The sequence below is a fragment of the Ixodes scapularis genome, unplaced genomic scaffold (genome assembly GCF_016920785.2).
Source record: "Ixodes scapularis isolate PalLabHiFi unplaced genomic scaffold, ASM1692078v2 ptg000225l_1___fragment_2___debris__unscaffolded, whole genome shotgun sequence".
In the NCBI taxonomy this organism is placed as follows: domain Eukaryota; kingdom Metazoa; phylum Arthropoda; class Arachnida; order Ixodida; family Ixodidae; genus Ixodes; species Ixodes scapularis.
Window position 1 is genome coordinate 38559 of NW_024609941.1, and position 21827 is coordinate 60385.

Genomic DNA, 21827 nt, shown 5'->3' on the forward strand with positions numbered 1-21827 from the left:
TAGCACTGATGCATCGTTGAATGTACTTTACTGCTGCGCTTTTTCAGTGAAACGGGCTTTACAGACTTGGCGGTAAGGTTTTTTCTGAAGAGCGGAATGCCAACGATAGATCCTGCCTGATCATTGCTCTTGCCTTATTGAACCACAGATGAAGTACTTTTCAACCTATTACCATCGTTTTGCCTCCCCATTTACATCTTTAGAAAAACCTCCGAACGTCGGTAAGCATGGCGGCTCGCATTGCGAACGAAGTGATACAATCGCCATTTCCGGACTTTGACGTTGGGAACAAATGTGTTTCTGAACTCATAGAAGGACGCTTGAAGAAGCTATCACACAAGGTGATCATTGTGAGTATGCGAGTCCCCTGCTTTATGTGATGATCATGCAAATCTCCAAAATTCGCCTGGAAAGTGTGCGAACAATGAGCTATTCACATAATGGCAACTTCTAGCTCCCGTGTTACGTTGGCGTAAACTTCACAATAATAAGATCAGCCATTTTAGCTTGTGCCTACGTGACAGTGCAGATAACATGCCTGTTATTTCTAAAACTTATGTAGTGCTTGCGTCCGCGCCTAACACCTCATTGATTTATTGAACGCCCAGTAGCATTTAGCGGTCTTCTGTTATTGCAGTGGAGTTGATAAACTGAGGGCTGAACTCCATGGAGCGAATTCGCGGCGAAGAACCTACGAACTTCACCCGACCGCAGGTTCGCTTTGCGCGCTGCGCAACAGCCACGCTTGTGATGCCACGCGCACAGTGAACGACCCTGGGAGAGATTCGTCGCTTCTTTTTCTCAATGAAGTTCGGTCTAAAACTAGAGAAGTAGCGTGACGCGTATAAGGAAAGACAATAAGAAGCTATAATAGGATCAACCTTCATTCCGTTTAAACGTTCAGCACTGTATCTAACATCGCTGCTGGGTATATAAGACAAATATATCGACTCAACCTGAATAACAATTTTACAGCTTGCTTGTTCAGGCTTCAATTTTCCGGAACAAAGATGTTTTTTTTTTGTTATCGGGCTTTTCCCTTACTATTTTAAAGCGTACCAATGTGCCACTCAACACATATGAACGGATTTTCTAGCAGCAGCTTCTTTAACAACATGTTTTGCGTTCGTCTATACGACACCCTTTCCGTTCCTTACTTTTTCTTTAGGTTGACGCCTACCAAAGTTTGACCGCCTCGCAGTTGTTAAAAAAAATACGTAAATACGCTGTAGGCTTTTATCAATACGGTGTTAAACCGGGGACCAAGGTGTGTGTGTATGTTGACAACACCGTTGAAAATGTAGCCGCGGCATTTGGTGTTATGTTTGCGGGCGGGACGCTCGTCATGGCGAAGACGTGGAAAGTGAGTACTCAAAACGCTTTAAATTGAATCGAAGATTCATTTAGGCAGTTTTTTTTTAAATAGTAAGTCTAATGAGATTTGTTTTATAGGGGAGTTGGTGTATACGATTGAAGACAGCCACTGCACTTTTCTACTAATGGACCTACAAAACGCGCCACAGGCTGCAAAGTGGAATATACCAACGATCATTAAGGTGCGCAAGTGCTTATCTGTTTAATTATTGGAGCATTTTACAGACAATAAAACAATGCTTTTACTTTCCTCGCCAAAATAAGATAGTAGGATAAAAATACTTCACCCTCGCCACAACAACAACAAAAAAATCATGGCATGTGTTTTTGGATGTTTGAGAAATCACGGTTGTTTTTCACTTGGAAGTGTTTGTGAACGAATTACTTTGATAACAAATTTTTTTACGAGAGAGTGAATCGGACTTGCTAACTCTGTAGTAGCAAAAGGGCCGATCAAGTCTTTCTTTGCAATTGCATCATTCGACTTGGCACTACCGGGTTTGAGATTGAAAGTCTCAGTATGCTCAACCATATATACATTAATTTTAAGGTTTAATTCCTTTCTTATTAAAAAAAAACTATCTCCATCGCCCTTGGGATTACATATCTATTGCGTTTAGGAATTCGAGTCCACTAGTTTCTTTCACCAGGCAACGGGCACAGCATTCTATCAGATCCTTTCTATTTCACTTCGCAGGGATTGTTCGCCGTAGGAGGTGCGCCTGGTTTCATCGACATTCTCCTTTTCCAAGATCTTCCTGATGCGTCCTTCAAACCCCACGTGCCCACAGAGACCGAGAAAGAAGTTGTGGTCATTCTGTACACGTCAGGGTCAACGGGTCTCCCGAAGGGTGTGGAAATATCGCACAAAGCGTATTGTGCCTCGTTCTACGCATACAGGTACCTGATGATGGAAGGGAACATCTATATCTGTTTTGAAAACAAGAGTAAAGTTCTGTAAGACCGGTAGTACGCATTTATTTTATTTTTGTGTAAAGGCACGGATGTAAATTATGCTCAGTATGTAATTTGTCAAGTTAATAAAAAAGGAAGGAGTGCATGTAATGAGCTTCGCATAAGCAGACCTTATATTAAATAATCACCGATGTCGACATGAAGGAACTGCAACTTCTTTTGTGAAAGTGGTTACTGGAGTAATAAAAGCGATAACCTGCCGAATAAAAAGATATCAGAAAGGAAGCTTGATCTTGCTTTATAAAATTAAAACTCAATGTAAACCAGGAACTGTATCCTAATAATACTTTTAATAATAATACTTTTCGGGCCCACATGGGTCAAATTTATTTTAAGCAAAATTACCACTAAAAATCTGTAGAAGTAAAATAAAAGTAGGAACCCGAATCTTTGTGCATCTCTTGTTTATATCTTTGTTTCTCTCATTATGTCGCACTTCTTGAGCAACTCATATTAAAAGCCAAGCACATGATATGTTACTTTATACAGAGTTAAATATTAAATTATATTGACAAGGGGATATCTGGTGCGTTCTTTCGTCTTTAAAACTTCCAATATTCATGCGTATCTATTCTGGGTTTCAGGTCTTCTAAAATTTGCACCAAAGACGATGTTTTCTTGGACTGGAATCCCTTCACCCATGTGTCGGGTTTCGCGGTAGCCATGTTTTCTATGCTTTTAGGTGCAAAGACTGTCATCACGGATCCCTTGATTTCGTACGAAGATTTTCTGAAAACTCTCAAAACCTTTAAGGTGAGAATAGTAAGATAGAACTAGAAATCCCGATCATATCGCAGAATGGTTTATCCTTACCAAGCCGAGTACTATACATTCATTAAAGAGTAGCAGACAGTGATTGGTTCTTATTTTACATTCCTCAACAAAATATGTTTAATGCGAAATCATTAACTGTCTCATGGAGCGAAGCCGGCGTTGCTTCTAACCGTCTGTAGCAGCGAAGCGGCAGTTAAATTCCCATTGGGCAAAAGCACAGCAACGCAGATGCATAGTCACGGAAGCCGTAGAGACGGCGGGGTTCGCCGCGCCTACGCAGTAGGGGAACGCGATATCACCGCCAGAGCGCAGTGTGCGATAGGAAGACAGGGCGGGCTGCTTGCAGGAATGCGCTGCGTGTAGGAAGGCTTTCGCATTCCTACACGTAAGCAGTCTTAAATGTCCTCCTGTAATGTTTTTTTATATATATAACAATCATGTTTTATTGTAAGCAGTGAGAGAGTGCAGGCGAGCTGGTAATCAATCGACATCTTGTAAACCCTGAGATGGGGAACGATAAAAAAACGGACGAACACAACAAAATCTCAAACAAAATCTCTAAGATTTTGTTGTGTTCGTCCGTTTTTGTATCGTTCCCCATCTCAGGGTTTACAAGATGTGGACGTTTTATTCCTTTTCTTGACTCAAGGCACGAAGCTATATCTGCGTATTGCAGTGGCATTTTTCATGGCACTAAATTTAGAAAACTAGGTTGGCGGTAATGTGTATTTGTTCTCGTTGTCAGAAAATAAAACGCTCCTCATACGAACATTATTGCGGTCGACATGAACTGTTTGGTGCCAAAAACGGACGCTTAAAGGAAGGTTTTCATAAATAAGAACTTTTTCTTAATCTTTATATGAGATATGTATTCAGTCTTCATCACACTGCGAAAGTTATTCGTGATAGGCCTTACGAAAAATATATATATCAAGCTAGCATACAGTACAATTCTCTATCCTAATTGCGGGCAAATAATGTGTATAGCAATAGCTTTTTTCCCTTCAAATCCCCTCTTGGTGGTTTTTGGCGTTGCGATTGTAACTTGCTTCTATAAGTTCCAAACATGCTGGCTTGGTTTCGCAGCAAGAGCATAGTCAAGAAGAAAGAGACCTTTGTCCCTCTTACGTTCAAATTCAAGGCTGTTTTTTCAGCGAAGTTTTGATGGCGAATATTAATTGGTTGTAAGTGGTGTCAGTAAATAAACTAATCAGTTTCACTACTTTAATTCAAAGTCAGAGCTGCTGCAGAAACTCCTACTTGTTTAATGAAATCCTCTAATTTTTTGCTTCTGGTTTTTGAAAATTTCAGGCCAAATTTAATATATGGCAGAATGTTTCACTCCGTATTCCAGACTATTTCAGAAATACTGGCAACATTTTCACCAGGAGCGTATATGATTGCTATATTTCTGATAACTTTGACATTGATTTGACACTATATATTCTCGAGCTTTCAGCGTTTTAGCGTTGTTAAAAAGACTAAGCCAAATAAGAGGTCAAGTACAAAACTACTAGCCTTCGATAAGTCTGAAATAAAAATTCTCGCTCACAACAATTATGTGTAACAAAAATAACGCATTATTTTGAATGAGAATGTTAGAAATGTTTCCCGACATGAAGCGGCTGTCTGGATGCTTACATACATTTTGGCTATTCAACATTTGTACATTCTTCAATCAAAGTGCCTGTGTTTCGGCGTGACAATAATACAAATAATTACCTTATTGTGCTTGGAAACGAAAAAGCACTCTACGATATGTTTGTTTTTTTTCTTTACAGGTATCTATATTTATTGGCTTAGCTGGCCGGATGGGGGATATTTTTCATAATGCTAGAAAAAACAACGATATTATACCTGGTGTAAAACGAATAATGGCAGGTGGATCGGTAGTAACGAAATTGTTTGCAACGGAAATTCGTGAAATATTCAACGTGGAATCACTCATAAATGTCTACGGCATGACCGAAACGTTTGGTATTGTATGTTGCTCACCTGTTGGTCAAATTACCTTTGACCATAGTGGAGTACCTCTGGCCGGGAGCAAATTCAAGGTATGTCTGAAATACCTCAACTGGTACATGCTTTCTTCATTTGGTAACACCTAAAAAATTAACTACCCACTTATTGTTCACATGCTTATTTAGTGTGATATAGGAACAAACAGTTTATTTAGATGTAGCAAAAAATGATAGGTTTATTTCTTTTATAATCTGCAAAGTCGGTACCGTAATGTTTTTTTAGAATCTTACAGGCGTTCATTGCAATATTGGAACACCGATCTTCCCAAGAGATTAAGACATTTCCCGCAATATGTATAGACCGACAAGCGGGGTTGACGTCCAGGAGCTGCGGCGGCGCTGCGATCGCGCGGGAGCCGGGTGTTATGGGCAGAAAGGCGCACGTTTCGCATGGGCGTCATAGCATTTCAGCATGCCGCGAAGCTATATTGTCGTTATTTGCACCGAAAAGTACAAACAAAAGTAGCAGAGTGAGTTTCCACAAGTTCCCGGTAGAATCTGAAAGGCGGAGAACGTAAATAATATCCGTTGATAGAAAAAAAAATGGTCGCCTCGCGCGAACGACCGTTTGTGCGGCACGCACTTTGTTGAATACAAGTGCGGCTTTCATTTCAATCTCCGTCCCGAGGCTTGCTTGCATGCAGGGAAACGGTCGTCCGATCGAGACCACCCGGATTTTGTTTGCACGGTGTTCGCGCACAAAGCACCGGCCAAACGCTCGTCAGAGGCTCGCTGCGCCCGTGCTAACAAGCAGGAGGGGATCGGCGAGAGGACGGCAGTGTTGTATGCGTTACCGAAAAAAAGTAATGGAACACTTTCCTCGTTACTTGGAAACAAAAGGTCCGCGGTACCGAGCTACGTTACCTAAAAATGAAAGGAACGCGTTACCGCTACCGATAAAAAGTAATACTTCTGCGTCACTTTTAAAATTATAATTTAACACGTTTTTTACTGTTTTGACGATACAGGATACAACATAAGCTCATATATCAAGGAACATTGTGTTGATGCAGAAACTGAACGTAATTACTTTATCTCTTTTTACGGCTTCACCCAGATACTCACGAGAAAAAACGCAAAGAAAAACGCAGAAAAATCAGCAATTCACATGGCTTGACGCCTAAAGAGACGGAAGACATTGGTGTAATTTCTTTGAGACTTGGGAAGTAGTAACGAGTAACGTACTTGAAATAGTAACGTAAGTACGTTACCTGTTACTGTGTCGAAAAAGTAATGGGTAGGTTACTTACTACGTTACTGAAAAAGTAACGGGCTTCTCCTAACGCCGTTACTTCTAACGTGTTACCGCCTAGACTGCACAACGGACAAAGCGTTACCGCTTGTCATGACTTGTGGTCATGAGGGCAGGAAAAATATCATACCTTGACTTGAAAACAATGAGTGTATTTAATCAATTAATAAATACACTTCGGCAGACCCCCAGTCTGCTGATCCCGCCGGCAGTGCGGAAGCCGACTCGAAGTAATCGTAGGCTTGGAGGAACCTGTATGCCTACACCATATCGGCCGTAAAGTGGCTTCGCGAAAAAAAAAAAAAAATAAACCACGATGTGAGTCGTCGACTTCGGTGGTAGCAACTTCATGTTGAATGCCAAGCAGGCCTTGTTTGAGGCGTAACGGCTCCGCGTGTCGGTCTATACGTAAATGGAAATAAGAATATTATTACAATAAAACTTATCTTGAAGGTACAGTTCAAAAATATCCTTGATGCTGGAGAAGCGTTTAATTGACCATGTTATTACTGTAGTTTTTAATGCAATCGTCGTGTTTTTTTGTGTGTGTATTTTCCTAAAAACGTTGAGTTGACGCTTTTTTTTCTATTTAGCGACTTTTATGAAGATGTTTCTATAAGTGCAGACTTCTGAACTTTGCCTCAAAATTATACTATTTCGATTGGCTTGTGAGAATGTTGAAAATGGCCAGCCTTCGTTTGCGCATATGATGTGATCAATGCCCATATGAAAGCTCATCAGTGAAGTTTTAACGCGCCGATAGTAAATATACGTATAAGCGAGAGTTCTACGAACGTGCGACTTATGTACAAAAAAAAAGTATGTATGAGAACTTCTATTTACAAGGGGTATGACCCAAACAATTGTAAAACGTATGTATCGCAAAAAAAAACAACAACAACAAAAAAACGGTAGTTTAATATGATGATGACTCTACGACGAGTAACGGTGGGATCTATATGGTACGTCACTTTCATGCTTCAAACACCTCGATAAAGCTCTAGTGTCATTGAAAATGTTTTTATGGACACGTAAAAAGAGGAACATGCATACATACGTTCCGGGGAATAGACACGGAGTGTACCCATTCTGTCTTCTTTCTTTCCTTGTATGTTGGTTTAAGTCAGGATTGAATGTGCGTCCAGCAAGAAAGATGCCCATAAAAAAGGCACACAGCATTGTTTGAGAAACACTTGATTATCTATGATTTCTGTATAGCTCAATATAGCTTTCCATATAACACCTCATGTGAAGGCGTTTTACATATTGCGGCGAAAGGTTTTCTCCACCCTTAAAGAGTCTACCGCCTGAGACTTGTGCTAAATTGTCTAGCATCTATACCCTATTGAAAATTTCATCAAGGTACGTAATTTGGGACACTGACTGTCAGTCAGTAGCCTTGGTGGAACGTGATGAACCATCAGACGTCATCTGATGGTCCATCAGATGACGTCTGACTGCCACTGCCAAGGGAATTTCATCAACAAGGGCAGCATTTATATAAGAGCAAAGCTATACGTAATCATAAATATCGCCAAATGCCTCAATAAAACAAAATGTTCGAGAGAAAAAAAAAAAAAAAGCAGGACTACCGGGCCTCGAATTCGCGACCACTTGCGTACATATCGGGAACCCTAACCGCTCTGCTATGCCACTGCTTCGGAAACTCGCTTTGACTATTCGTTTTATACGTGATGCTTCGGCTGCAAATCCAGTTAAGCCGTCAGCATGTTATGCGAAGCACTCGTACATCACTCGCCGTACTTCAGTTCTACTCACCTGCCCTGTAGAGTACTTTCGCGTCGTAGAACGATCCTTTTGTTCGCGCGTCACCGGCCGAGTAGACCTGGTACACCTTGCCTTCAACTACACCGCTAAAGTCCCTTTCATCGTCGGAACTCACAACAGGCTGGGTCTTGTCGAGTATAAATTCTACTAAAACATAAGACATTGTAGAGCCCGGGCAGGATCGACAGGTTGGAGCAAGTGGGCAAACAAAACGAGTCGAGAGCGATCGTTCATGATAGCTCGGCGAAGCCTCTATGGGCGAAGCGAAGTCAGCGAAGTGTCGTGTTCGGCCCTTGTGTTCGGCGCTTCGGCGGGCTTCTGATCAAGGTTGTCGGTCGGTTGCGTGTCATATCTCTAACGTCAGCGGTTTTATGGGCTCACGTCCCGAAATCGTTTTCTCGTGCATAGATTACTTTTCATATTCATAGATTTGACGAAATAGTGGTATCCGAACGAACTTTACGTCCTCTGACCGTACGTCTGTCTGCACGTCAAAGCTTTTTGACGTACAGTCAGAGACAATCGATGTACAGTCAGAATCGCCACCAAGACATCCTGATGGCATTTCGCGGCGGCCGACTGCCACCAGGAAACCATCAGAAAGCCGACAAGCGGAGTCTGACTGGAGTTTGACTGTCGGTCAGAGTAACTTGTTGGCCAATCAGACATGCTTAACGTACAGTCAGGCACAGTCAGCGGTCCACTAGAAAACATTGACTGCCAAACAGGGTTACATTGATGGGTTTTTCCTTCGGGTAGTAAAAGCCGTTTGTGGTAATAAAGTCTTGGTTTCTAATTTTAATAGACACGGGTGTCGAAATTTTAGGGGCATATTTAGGAAGATTAGGAATTTGTAAAGCGTGAGTTCCCAATAATTTTTCATTCAATTCCGTCACATTTCTTCGTTTCGTGACAAGATATAACCTTAGCGCTTCGCAATACATTTTGAGCGCTATATTCCTGTCTGTCGCCGTTCTTAAGCTCTCGCTCTCGTCTCTGCATAACGCATTTTGTTATATGCTAATCAGTAATACAAATTATAATTTTTCTATTGCATCTTAAGGGGTCTGGCTTGTAAAATATTTGTTTCACACAAAAGGAAAACTTACCATAAACCGGAGTTCGAGGTCGGCGTGTCGTTCTGCTTAGTTATATAAAATAATTGCAAAACAAATCTGAAGAATATTAATCACTTAAAAATAACCACCAACGGGGTGTGACTAGCAGACCAAGGAACACAACTGCGCATATATGACTAGAAAAGAAATACTCTCCTGGGACTAATGCACCAGTAGGTACTTACTTTCTGAAACTTCCCTAATTGACTTCTTCCAAAACCGACGCGCCCCATCGCGGCGAAATACCACGCAGTGAACTCTGGGAACTAGTTGGCCGCTGAGTTTCGGTTTCGAGTTAGCTGGTTTATCTCATGCTATCACGCCGCGACCGAACGCGCTGATTACGTTTTCGATCATCTGACTTTTACGAATGTACAATACACTCATTCTCGAGCGATACAAAATGAAGACCGGGGCACTTTCCTTGGTTCCCGAAACACCGGATATTGTGCGTGTGTTTGCAAACGTAGTAAGACGTGGCTTAGTCACCTTACCCCACGAGTGCATCTTTGAGCTCAATGTCAGTAATCCCGTCTAGTACTAGTGAACTACAACTGAAATTTGGTCACCTTGAGCCCTACACGTATTTTGTTTGCCAAACGTCCGCTTCTTGTTACTTCATAGGGCAAAAAGCAAGCCGCATCTTCACAGGATTATCAAAGTTGAGCCCAGCATTTGCGCATGAACTTTTAAAGAAACGCAATAAATTCGACCTCGCTACTGCACAAAAGTTACTATCATGTGTTCCTCGTGTGATCATATATCTCACACTCAAATTTTATGCTGATTGAAGATTAAGTTTTCGCAAACACTCGATCGGCTTGCTACGACGGAGGCCCTAACAAACGTCCCCTACTCCTCGGTAATCCTTTTTGAACGAGCTTTTCCTGACGCCCAATATCTGTGCCAAAACGGTGTGTCTGAAATTATCCCGGCATAGTCAGTCAGGAAGAAAGCAAACATATAACAAATCTTATAACCATAAGTAACCGTCAAATGCGCTTTGAATAATTTCGTTCGTTTGGCGCACCCCACAGGGGTTCATGCCCGTCCGGCGCCCTTCCGGTGAACGGTGCAAAATTCTTCACACAAGTGCTCGACTTTTGCTTTCTTAAAACGGTTTGTGTGTGCGAATGTGCCTATGTGCTTGGCAGGATAACCTTACGCGCATACGCGATGTAGAATATAAGTGGAATGCAAGCGGTTGGCAACTTCACTTCGTGCAGTCTGCGGGGCAGTACAGATAAGAGATGAGAAGTGCATGTGTTCAAATGGAGCTTTTCAATGCCGCCTCAGAGTTTTAGCTCGCGTACTCAGGCGTATTAAGAAAAACAGGGATCGCAAAAAGTTATATTTCGTCTATGGACGCACGAAAGAAACTGATCAACAATACTAATGTAAAGGCTCGAGCTCGATGTATGCATACTTATTGTTTGTGCTGAAGCTTCGAGGTCTGGCCATTTAGTTTAGTTTAGAGACCACCAATGACGCTCTCGAGACCAGAAAGCATGAGATAACGGCCGTTAATAGTCCAAGTTCTGTGTGTGGCCTCTTGTCGACGTGTCGATCGAAACGAAAACCATGCCACTTTCCTCCCTGGCCAACTAGTTCCCAGAGTGCAACGCGCGCCGTGTTGCAAGCACGGCTTCATGGAAGTAGTCTATTAACATATCCTTTTTCCTCTTGCCTTAAAAAGTCCGTCTGCATTGCGCAACCTTGAATTAATTTACCGTTATCCGACAACTTTTAGGGTGTAAGTACTCGTAGAAAGACTAAACATTACAATCTGACAATTTATTATCATAAATTGCCACAGATACTTAACAATTTCCGAAGACGGTGGTGCCAGCTGTCACTTGTTAAGTTTGGATATTTGGGCGAGTTGGTAAGGGTTCGTTCGAATTCGAGTTCGAGAGAAAAACAGCGGTTGTCCTGTGTATCTCTATTCTTTGTCATCGTCTTATTAACGTCATGTTTCCCGGTATCTTTTACTAAGCAGATCTCAATTCTTAAAAATAAAGAGTAAATGTAGTTTTGAATTGATTCCCAGGTTACAGACCTAGTCAGCGGAGAGTCTCTCGGCCCATATCAAAATGGTGAAATCGAAATTCACACACCATCCATTATGAAAGGCTACTATGGGCGTCCTGAAGCTACCGCTGAAGCTGTGAACTCTGGCGGCTGGTACCGTACAGGTACAGCAGTCGTCTCATTTGTTCTGCTATTAATGAGCACTACCAGTAATTCAATATCCTATATCAAGCACCAGCGGTTTTATTGTGCCTGTCTAGCTAGCTAGTCGGCATGCTTTTGCGCACTTCATCATATTTCTCTGCCAACAATTTCTTCGTCGAGTATATGTTAGTCAAGAATTGTGTGTTGTGAAAGTGGTAAACACACCCTCATAATTAAGACACAAAACCCTGAGACAAGGAAACAAAAAGGGACATACACACTGCCTCTTAAACCACCATAGCATACAGCTGTCATTTTTTGCGTGCTCGAGGCTTTCTAGTACTGTGAGTTTTCCTGTCCTTGAATGTGTATACTTTGGATGGAGTTTTTTAAAGTACAAGACCGTTGTGGAATTAAATGACAGCTGTATTCTGCGCTGGTTTGAGACGGCGGTCTGTATGTCCCCGTTTGTTTCCTTGTCTCAAGGTTTTATTTCTCGAATATGATTATTCACCTGCTCGCATACTTTCTGAATCGTATTTTAGACATACCCAGATGCGGTGCTGCGACAATAATTAATAACCCTAGATGTTTCAAATGTCTACTAATTTGCATATAGAAATGAATGTAGCCAGGAGACTATCCCCATGCTCGAATGTACAAAACATTTAAAAACGGCAAAATAATTATCGTTTTAAAGAACTCGAAATAAAGAAATGATTGCTTTGGGAGAACGCCATCGACCGCGGCACACACCAGACAACAAGTTTGAAGCGAGAATCTCAAAATGCATACATCAAATTTGCACTGAATGCTTTTAAACACACGCCCGAGCTTGCACATTTCAATCACAAATGTGTTTCTTGTCACCACAAGATGCCACAATCTGTTTGGAATCCAGACAACTGAATTCTGTCTCTCATTAATCTCTGCCGAAGTTAGGCTGTCTTGGTTCCGTCATACCAAAAATAACAATAAATAAAAACACTCGCCAATAGCTTAGCGCCAATAGAGTCATTATTGTTGCGAACCTGTTTTCATAACCATGTTAACTTTAGATTACCAGCTGAGGCTGACACACACAAAAAAGTGCGTGTTCCCCCAGAAAATGTACTGTGCCTTCCTTTGCAGTAAAAATACAATAGGCACCCCTGAACGCTCAGTCTCCCTCCAAATGACGGTAGTGAACAGACCAGATGTCAAAGTTTTAGGGCCTGCCGTTATGTATTTGAAAAATTGTAAGCCTTTTAGGAACGCAGCTCTTAGGCGCAGCCCTTTTCCGGCTTGAGCGGCGTCGCCGCCGGTGTAACACCGTGCGATGCATTAGGGGAATAATGCAAGCGGATGTAACCGCGCGTTGCATTATGGGAAAATTTCCCCGTTAAAATTAACGGAAAAATTTCCCCACTAAATTTAGCAGGAAATTTTGCAAACATTTCCCGCTAAATGAAAGGGGAGCAGATCTAGAAGAGGAGGAGGGGAACGAGGAGGGGCATACCTTCCCCTCTCCCTCCTCAATAATTCGACATTACAGAGAATTGTAAACATCCTTTTTTTAAAAATTTTCAATGGAAAAATTCTGTACGAGGAAGCCGTCGATTATATTAAAGCGAATGGCGCCAGCTACCGGGAATGAACCCTATTTCCCGTGGAAAGTTAAAAAAAAAGACGAACATTTGAAATGTATAGTGGTTATTTTTCAACACTTTGCGCCTGGTCCGAACCGTAGCGCAGATTGAGAGCCCGGCGATGAGTAGTCTACTTTGCAGTAAAAAATTACGCTCTAAATTTTTTTTTTCGGGGACGCGCTGTACATTAAGTTTAGTACAAAACTAAGATTATCTTCAAAGCGGATTGCAAGAAACTTGTTAATGCCACAAAAAAAACAATCATAAACCACTACGCGGAGGTACTGCTTGCATACGTTCTGCAGGGCCGTGGAGGCAGGACGAGGGCTAATTTCCGAACTGCAAGGCATATCTCTTCGTCGACACTTCTGACCTGCGTTAGAATTTGGTACTCACCGTGATGAGATCGAATCACCCTAAAGTTTGGCCTTAAAACAAAAACGTATGGCCATCACAACTCGTGAAGATGATATTTTGATTTTTAAGGTGATTTCGGCTACTACGACACTGAAGGACGGATTCATGTCATCGAGAGAATGAAAGAAATGATAAAATGCATGGACAATGTGGTCGCCCCTGCTGAGCTGGAAGATATTTTATTGACCCATAAGTCTGTCGCAGAGGTCACAGTTGTGGGTATTCCGAATCCAAAGTATGGCGAGGCTCCAACAGCTTGTGTCGTTCTTAAAGATTGCTTCAAGGGAAACCTCGAGAGCCTGGCGACAGAGTTGAAGGAGCTCATAGCAGGTATATGTCATCTTGACAATATTCACATTTCGTCCAATGATGTTTTGTTAGCATGTCCTACCTTTTGCATTTAGAAGTGTAAGTGGCAAGTCTAATGTACGAAATATGTTTAATAAAAAACACCGCTTATGAGCCACTTTATTTCGTGAAATGTAAAGTGAAGCATGAGTCCTTTTCTCGATGTAAACAATGTCACGCTAAAAACTACAAATACAAGAACAAACGCATTGTACTTAACACGCAGGAAAATAACACTCGTACACAATGCGGGGAATTATATCCAGGACATATTTTCCGTTGATACGATTTTCTTTTAGTGTTAAGCCGTTTATAAAAACATAATCTTAATACCTTCCGTGCCCAGGTAAGATGCATAGTGCCGTGCTTATATGATCCATAAAATAAGGCGTGTTGCATACATCAGAGCAAATGTTTTTAGAGGCAACTTTTTTTTAAATAATTCGATGTTTACAAGGCTTGCATGAGAAATATTGTGACAAATGCAAAGTTTCTATGCATAACCTTGACGATGTTAACTTCTGTTCTGTGGCACTTGGGTAACTTGAACTAACTTTGATTTGAGAGTGAAGATGAAAATTAACATTTAGTCACTGACAGAATTAGAACAGCACGGATGTCCTTTAGTTTTCTCTCGTCCAGTGCGAGCTTTCTAGCCTTGATAACGTCTCAGCGTCTCACGAACCTCGAGTGTGCATGCGAAGCCAAAGCAAGACTAAAAGAAATGAAGGCGTACTAGGGGACGGGCATGCTAAAGAGATTCCCTGGCTTCCTCAACCTCTCAATGGCTACCATCAACTTGCTTCCTGAAATGTTCGAGGCACGCCGGGTCAAATTTCTTCCCTTTCTTTCATGCCTTTTCTCAAAGCCACAAAGCTTCAAGAATATGAATCTATACACTTTAAGGTATTTTACCTGCACAATAAATAATCAGATGCAGATTGTGAAGCCTGTGGGAGATTGATTTGCATTTTCTTCGTACTTGTTTAACCTCGGCTTCTTGTTTGCAGGGCAAGCAGCAGTCTTCAAGCATCTGTACGGAGGAGTTGTTTTTCTGAAATACCTTCCCAAGTTTGATAACGGAAAGGTTAGGAGACAAGAACTCAAGACGAAGGTCGCTCATGAAAAGGAAATGTGGAAATAATAGTGGAGCCTGTCAGCATTTTAAGCGATACCTAAACTAATGCGAAACGCCCGACGAAGGTGCTTCTGTGTTTTGATAGTAATAAACACGTGTGTTTACCTCTAAGTACAACAGATCATGACACTGACATAAAGCACGAACTATCGATGCTATACAGATTTATAAAAATGGTCAAGACAAGTATTTTAGAGGGGAGCTCTTAGGCGCCCGTTTCCGGCCTGAGTGGCGTCGGCGTCGCCGTCGCCATTACCGCGAGGTCACGTGACCCATCAAGGTCACCCAAGGTCACGTGACACACCGAGGTCACCCCAAGGTCACGTGACCCCCTCCCCGAGGTCACGCGACCCCCCCTCCCCCCCCCCCCCCGAAGTCACGTGACACCACCCCCCGGAAGTCACAATACCCCCTCCCCCAAGGTCAGGTGACCCCACGGAGCATATCCAAGAAGGGGGGGAGGAGGAGGAGAAGGAGGAGAAAAGGGAGGGGTCTACCCCAGAGTGTCGAACCGAATTTTTTATCGGTTCGGTTCCGGTTCGGGTTCACGGCTTTCGGTTCGGTTCCGGTTCAGTTCCGGGGAGCAAAAAATAGCGGTTCAAACCGGTTCGAACCGGCTCGAACCGGTTTGAACCACTGAATTGAGAATATATTTCCTGCGTTGTTCTTGCAATTGGCACTATTTACGCCTCGAAACGATTAACTATATAATTTATTTTATCGTCCGAGTAGTTTACTTTTGTTTTCAGGTACCAAAAATATGAAATTCTGTTAGTAAATTCAGCCTGCATTAACGTACACATAACGTCGTGTTCACACGACTTAACATCTCTTTGTTTACCAGTCACATATTGTTTACCTGAATCCAAATGTTTGATTACAACAATAAAGAGTTGAGCTTGTTGGTACATACCTGTAAATATATCAGCTTGAAATTTAGAACAAACTGGTCTTTTCCTGCCCTTTCTTCGTTCTATTTCTAAAATTCTAAAGTTAAAATCTGATCTATTTACACGGTATAAAATGTTGTCGCGAAGTGCGGTAGGTCGCATAAAATATCCGTGATTAGTACAGCTTTGTGTCGCAGTATTAAAAGTTAAATTGTGATTGTGTCTTTGAACTAAGGAATTAATTGCAGCACAACAAATCATGAAATGATCACGTCGTGGCCATGGATATCATTAAATATGGATTACGAAATACGTTTCACAACACACACACACACACACATATATATATATATATATATATATATATAACGGGCATGGTGGCGAGAGGCCGAAGGCGTGGGTATAAAACTGAGAAGAAAAAAATCCTTAGTGAAAACAGCAACAACGGACGATTTAATCTTCGGCGTTTCGGCCGGAGTCCGGTCTTCCTGACGAAGGCCGGACTCCGGCCAAAACGTCGAAGATTAAATCGTCCGTTGTTGCTGTTTTCACTAAGGGTTTTTTTCTTCTCACTTTTTTATATATATATATATATATATATATATATATATATATATATATATATATTGCCGCGCGTCAAGTAGGCAGCGCGGCCGTAGCCTAACGGTTATCGCGCTTGCCTCCCACGCGAAGGGCCAGGGTTCGATTCCTGGGAGCGACCTGTCTTTTGTTTATCACTGCATTGTAGTGTTCTGGCAAATTCGAGAATCCTGGCGCTTGTTCGAGGTGCGAATGTTCTACGCGTCGAACTTTCCACGCCGATTATTCCAGAAGCCCACGCATGTACATAAGGGGCTCCGCATGGCGAGCCACATTCAGTTTCGCCCCAGCGTTCGACTCTGCTGTTACGCCGACTTCGACGCCCGCGACGCTCTCTTTATTATCTTTTGTACACTTTTATTTTTGGCACAAGTTCGCCACATTAAACGTTTATTTATTCCTGTTTATTTCTTGTTTATTGGTCACCACCCGTGACATTTTGGTGGAGGTGCGGGGTACCCGCATGCCCGTGCAGCGCTCCCCTCCGAGTTCCAGCAGTGCAAGTCCGGACCCAGCCTCCCGAGGACCGAGCGAAGACCAGATCGAGACCCGATCCAGTCGCCGCACCCAAGGTCTACCCCCGGAACACGGACTTCTGCCACCCCGGACCAGGCAGCCAACGAGGCCGACGATGGACAACCAGTCGTCGCAGAACCCGTCCGCCGCCGCCGTCGTATACCTTCCCGTCGCACCCCGGACTCCGACGCCATTCCACGGGGAGGTCCACGAGGACGTTGAAGATTGGCTGCAACATTACGAACGAGTTGCTCGCCATAACGCATGGACTCCGGAGCAGTGCCTTCAGAACGTCTACTTCGCTCTGGAAGGCACGGCACGCACCTGGTTCGAGAACCACGAAGCGTCAATTTTGTCGTGGCAAGACTTCCAGACGGAACTTCGACGCACGTTTGCCAGCCAGCAGCGACGCCAGCGGGCCGAGGAACTTCTTCAAGCAAGAAGCCAAGGGCCAAACGAGAGCGTCACAAGTTTCGTCGAGGACGTTCTCCGCCTCATAAACCGCGCCGACCCAAACGCTCCTGACGAGAAGAAGCTGCGGTTCCTGATGCGAGGGGTGAAAGAGACCATCTTTGGAGGCCTTGTCCGCAACCCCCCAGCCACCGTCAAGGATTTCGTCAAGGAAGCCACAAACATCGAACGGGCCCTGCAAGCACGGGTCTCCCATTACCAGCGACTTCCCGGCGTCGCTGCCTTCTCGACTTCCAGCTGCACCGGCCCGGACCTCCGCGACATCATCCGGGACGTCGTGCGGGAGGAAATCAGGAAGCTTCTTCCTGCTGCCGCAAGCCCGGATTCGCCCTCAATTGCCGTGATTGTCCGGGAAGAAGTTCAGAAGGCGCTGCAGCCACAAGCTCTTGTCAACGCCGCTCCCGAACAACCGACACTGAGCTACGCCGCAGCTACCCGACGACCACCGCCCCCTGCTCACCCGTACACCGCGCCACCCCGACGTGAACCTCCAACGCCGCAGTTTCCCCGACGCCAGGAAGATCGGGCGCACGCCCACCCAGAACAGGCAGCGCCACGAAAGACCGACGTGTGGAGGACAGCGGATCGACGACCCCTGTTCCATCACTGCGGTGAAGCCGGCCACAGTTACCGTCGATGCCCCTACAGACAACTGGGGCTGCGCGGGTTCCACCCGAGCGACCCGCGCCCAAGATACGACGAACGCCCTCGCGACATTGAGGAGTACCTCCTACGCTCGCCCTCCCCGGTGTCGTCTCTCCGCCGTGAAGCCCGCTCCCCATCGCCACGACGTTCAGCGTCTGCAGTGCAACGACCCCGCCAACAGAGCCTATCTCCCCTGCGTCGCCGGGAAAACTAAGTGCGGCAACGGCTGGAGGTGACGTTGCCGAAAACGACGGAAGCAAACAGCCTCCAAGAACGCCGGAGCGCTCCCACTCTACCGACGCCCAGCATCGTACTGACGTCCCTGCAGCGGTGTCCAACAGGCTAAACGTTGTTATTGACGGCCTCGACGCATCGGCACTCGTGGACACCGGAGCGGACTACTCAGTCTTGAGTGGGAGGCTCTCTCGCCACCTGCGAAAAGTGAAGACGCCGTGGGATGGACCCCAAATATGAACCGCCGGAGGGCATCTCATCACACCAGTCGGAAGATGCACCGCTCGCGTCAAGATCCATGGGGAGACGTGCCCTGTGAAATTTGTCATTCTACAAGACTGTGCCAGGGACGTCATTCTCGGCATGGACTTCCTGTCTGAATACGGCGCCGTCATCGACCTTCGTGAAAACAGATTAACGCTGCGAACCCCTGTGCCACCTTCAGAGAAACCCCAAACAGCGTCAGCCGCCATCCGAGTCGCTGCCGACCACGTGAACCTGCCACCGCGTTTAAGTGTTATCGTACCCGTCGTGGCCGATACAGCTACCTGCGGCGAAGTTGTCCTGGAAGGCAACCTTCAATTGCTCCTGGGAAGAGGAATAGGCGTCGCAAGAGGAGTAGCTGAACTTCAGGATGGGCGGACTGTGGTCCTCGTGACGAACTTCCGAAATGAAACGCAACACCTCACAAAGGGTGCCGCTGTGGGCCACGTCGAGAAACTTCGTAACTCCGCCGAAATCGCCGCGATTGCTGAAGAATCATCACCACCTCAGCAAGGCAGTAAGTCGCCAGCGCAGCTTGACATTGACCCTAAGCTTCCGGGCCCAAAACTACGGCAGCTGATTAACCTCCTCACCGAGTACCGCGGCTGCTTTCCGACGTCGTCGAGGGTGCGCCAAACTGCCGTTGCGAAGCACCGAATCGTTACCGAGGACGACGCGCGCCCTGTGCATCGATCGCCGTACAGAGTCTCCGTCAAAGAAAGGGAGGTGATCCAGGAGCAAGTCCAAGAGATGCTGAACGACGACATAATCCAGCCATCAAGCAGTCCTTGGGCTTCTCCAGTCGTACTGGTTAAGAAGAAGGACGGAACGCTTAGGTTTTGCGTGGACTACCGGCAGCTGAACGCGGTGACGAAGAAAGACGTCTACCCACTTCCCCGCATCGACGACACGTTAGACCGGCTGCGCCACTCTCGATACTTCTCATCGATGGACCTGAAGAGCGGCTACTGGCAGATCGAAGTCGACGAACGGGACCGAGAGAAGACAGCTTTCGTCACGCCGGATGGGCTGTACGAGTTCAAGGTGATGCCCTTCGGACTATGCACGGCGCCAGCAACTTTCCAGCGTGTCATGGACACCGTACTGGCAGGACTGAAGTGGCAGAGCTGTCTCGTCTACCTCGATGGCGTCGTAGTGTTTTCCAGCGACTTTGACGAGCACCTACGACGACTCCGTGCTGTTCTTCAAGCCATACAGACCGCCGGACTCACCCTCAAGCCGTCAAAGTGTCGGTTCGCCTATGACGAACTGAAGTTTCTAGGTCACGTGATTAGTAACGAAGGCGTTCGCCCCGACCTAGAGAAGACTCGCGCCGTCGCGTCATTTCCAGCGCCGACAGCCAGGAAGGCCGTGCGAAGATTCCTTGGACTTTGTGCCTACTATCGTCGCTTTGTTTGGGATTTCGCAAGGATTTCCGCACCACTCACAAACCTCACGAAGGACGCCGAGAGGTTCGAATGGGCCGAGGAACAGCAGCAAGCATTCGACGAGCTGAAGCGACGACTCCAGACGCCTCCGGTTCTTGGACATTTCGATCAGGATGCGGACACCGAGATTCACACTGACGCAAGTAACGCAGGACTTGGTGCGGTACTAGTTCAAGTACAAAAAGGCACCGAGCGAGTCATCGCCTACGCAAGTCGGACACTGTCCAAGGCAGAGAGAAATTACTCCACGACTGAGAAAGAATGCCTTGCGGTCGTCTGGGCAATTACGAAGTTTCGTCCGTACTTGTACGGAAGCCCGTTCCGCGTAGTCACGGACCACCACTCGCTCTGCTGGCTTGCGAACCTCAAGGACCCGTCAGGACGCCTCGCTCGATGGAGCCTCCGGCTACAAGAGTTCAACATGACTGTGGTTTACAAGTCGGGACGCAAGCACAGCGACGCTGACTGCCTGTCCAGGGCCCCTGTCGAAACACCTCCCGGCAGCAGCGACGACGATTACGACGAGTGCTTTCTAGGGGCAGTGAACACCGATGACATGGCACGACGTCGACGAGACGATCCGGAGCTGCGCGCCTTAATGGAGCACCTGGAAGGGCGCGTGAGTACCGTGCCCCGTGTTTTCTTACGAGCCCTGCCAACCTTTGCCATTCGACAAGGTGTACTCTACAAAGAGAATTTCGGGGACAACAACTCGCCGTGGCTGCTGGTAATCCCGACCGACCTTCGAGAGGAGATCTTTGAAGCATGTCACGACGACCCGACGTCCGGACACCTTGGATACAGCAGGACATTGGCCCGTATTCGTGAAAAGTATTACTGGCCCAAGCTCCCCAAAACCGTCCACCACTACACCCGATCCTGCCACGAGTGTCACCGACGCAAGAAACCGCCGACGAAGCCGGCAGGTCTCCTGCAGCCAATTCCTCCGCCAACTGCACCGTTCCAGCAGATCGGAATGGATCTACTTGGTCCTTTTCCGCCGTCGACCCTGGGAAACCGCAGGATAATCGTCGCCAAAGGTTATCTCACGCGGTACGCAGAAACGAAAGCCCTTCCTTCAGGGACTGCGGTTGAAGTCGCCAAGTTTTTCCTCGATTCCATTGTCCTCCGGCACGGCGCTCCCGAAGTTCTGATTACAGATCGCGGATCGTCGTTCATGGCACAGCTGACTCAAGAAATTCTCCGGCTCAGTCACACCAGCCACCGTCGTACCACCGCATACCACCCGCAGACCAACGGGCTGACGGAACGACTCAACAAGACAATCGCCGACATGATCTCTATGTACGTCGACGTTGAGCACAAGACGTGGGACGAAGTGTTGCCCTACGTCACGTTCGCCTACAATACGGCGGTTCAAGAGACCACTGGATTCACACCTTTCCAGCTGGTACATGGTCGGAAGGTAACGACCATGCTGGACGCAATGCTGCCCCATGAGCCATCTGACAACGAGAGCGACGACGCCCAGGCGGTTGCTCAACGCGCCGAAGAAGTTCGCCAGCTCGCCCGACTCCTGATTCAAGAGCAGCAACTCGTCGACGCCGGCCGCTACAACCTTCGTCGCAGGGACGTCCACTTCCAGCCCGGAGATAGGGTGTGGGTATGGACGCCCATCCGTCGCCGCGGCCTCAGTGAGAAATTGCTGAAACGATACTTTGGACCCTACAAAGTGCTTCGTCGACTCGGGGATCTGAACTACGAAGTGATGCCCGACGGAACAAGAACAT

At 45.8% G+C, this 21827-nt stretch overlaps 1 protein-coding gene across 1 annotated transcript; it reads left to right on the plus strand.

Moving 5' to 3' along the window:
• The first annotated feature begins 227 nt into the window (after positions 1-227).
• Positions 228-15014, plus strand: LOC115315177 (probable CoA ligase CCL7). Its single transcript, XM_040216909.1, has 7 exons — positions 228-350; positions 1169-1363; positions 2072-2331; positions 2934-3102; positions 11353-11497; positions 13592-13852; positions 14881-15014. Exons 1-7 carry the CDS (start codon positions 228-230, stop codon positions 15012-15014), a joined length of 1287 nt encoding a protein of 428 aa, XP_040072843.1.
• Positions 15015-21827: the final 6813 nt, after the last annotated feature.

What these genes read in the sequence shown, in the direction of transcription:
- LOC115315177 (XM_040216909.1), top strand. Translation starts at nt 228, where the DNA reads ATGGCGGCTCGCATTGCGAACGAAGTGATACAATCGCCATTTCCGGAC. An exon ending in TCATGGCGAAGACGTGGAAA is followed by an intron (nt 1,364 to 2,071) that starts GTGAGTACTCAA and finishes TTCACTTCGCAG; the next exon opens with GGATTGTTCGCCGTAGGAGG. An exon ending in TGGCGGCTGGTACCGTACAG is followed by an intron (nt 11,498 to 13,591) that starts GTACAGCAGTCG and finishes TTGATTTTTAAG; the next exon opens with GTGATTTCGGCTACTACGAC.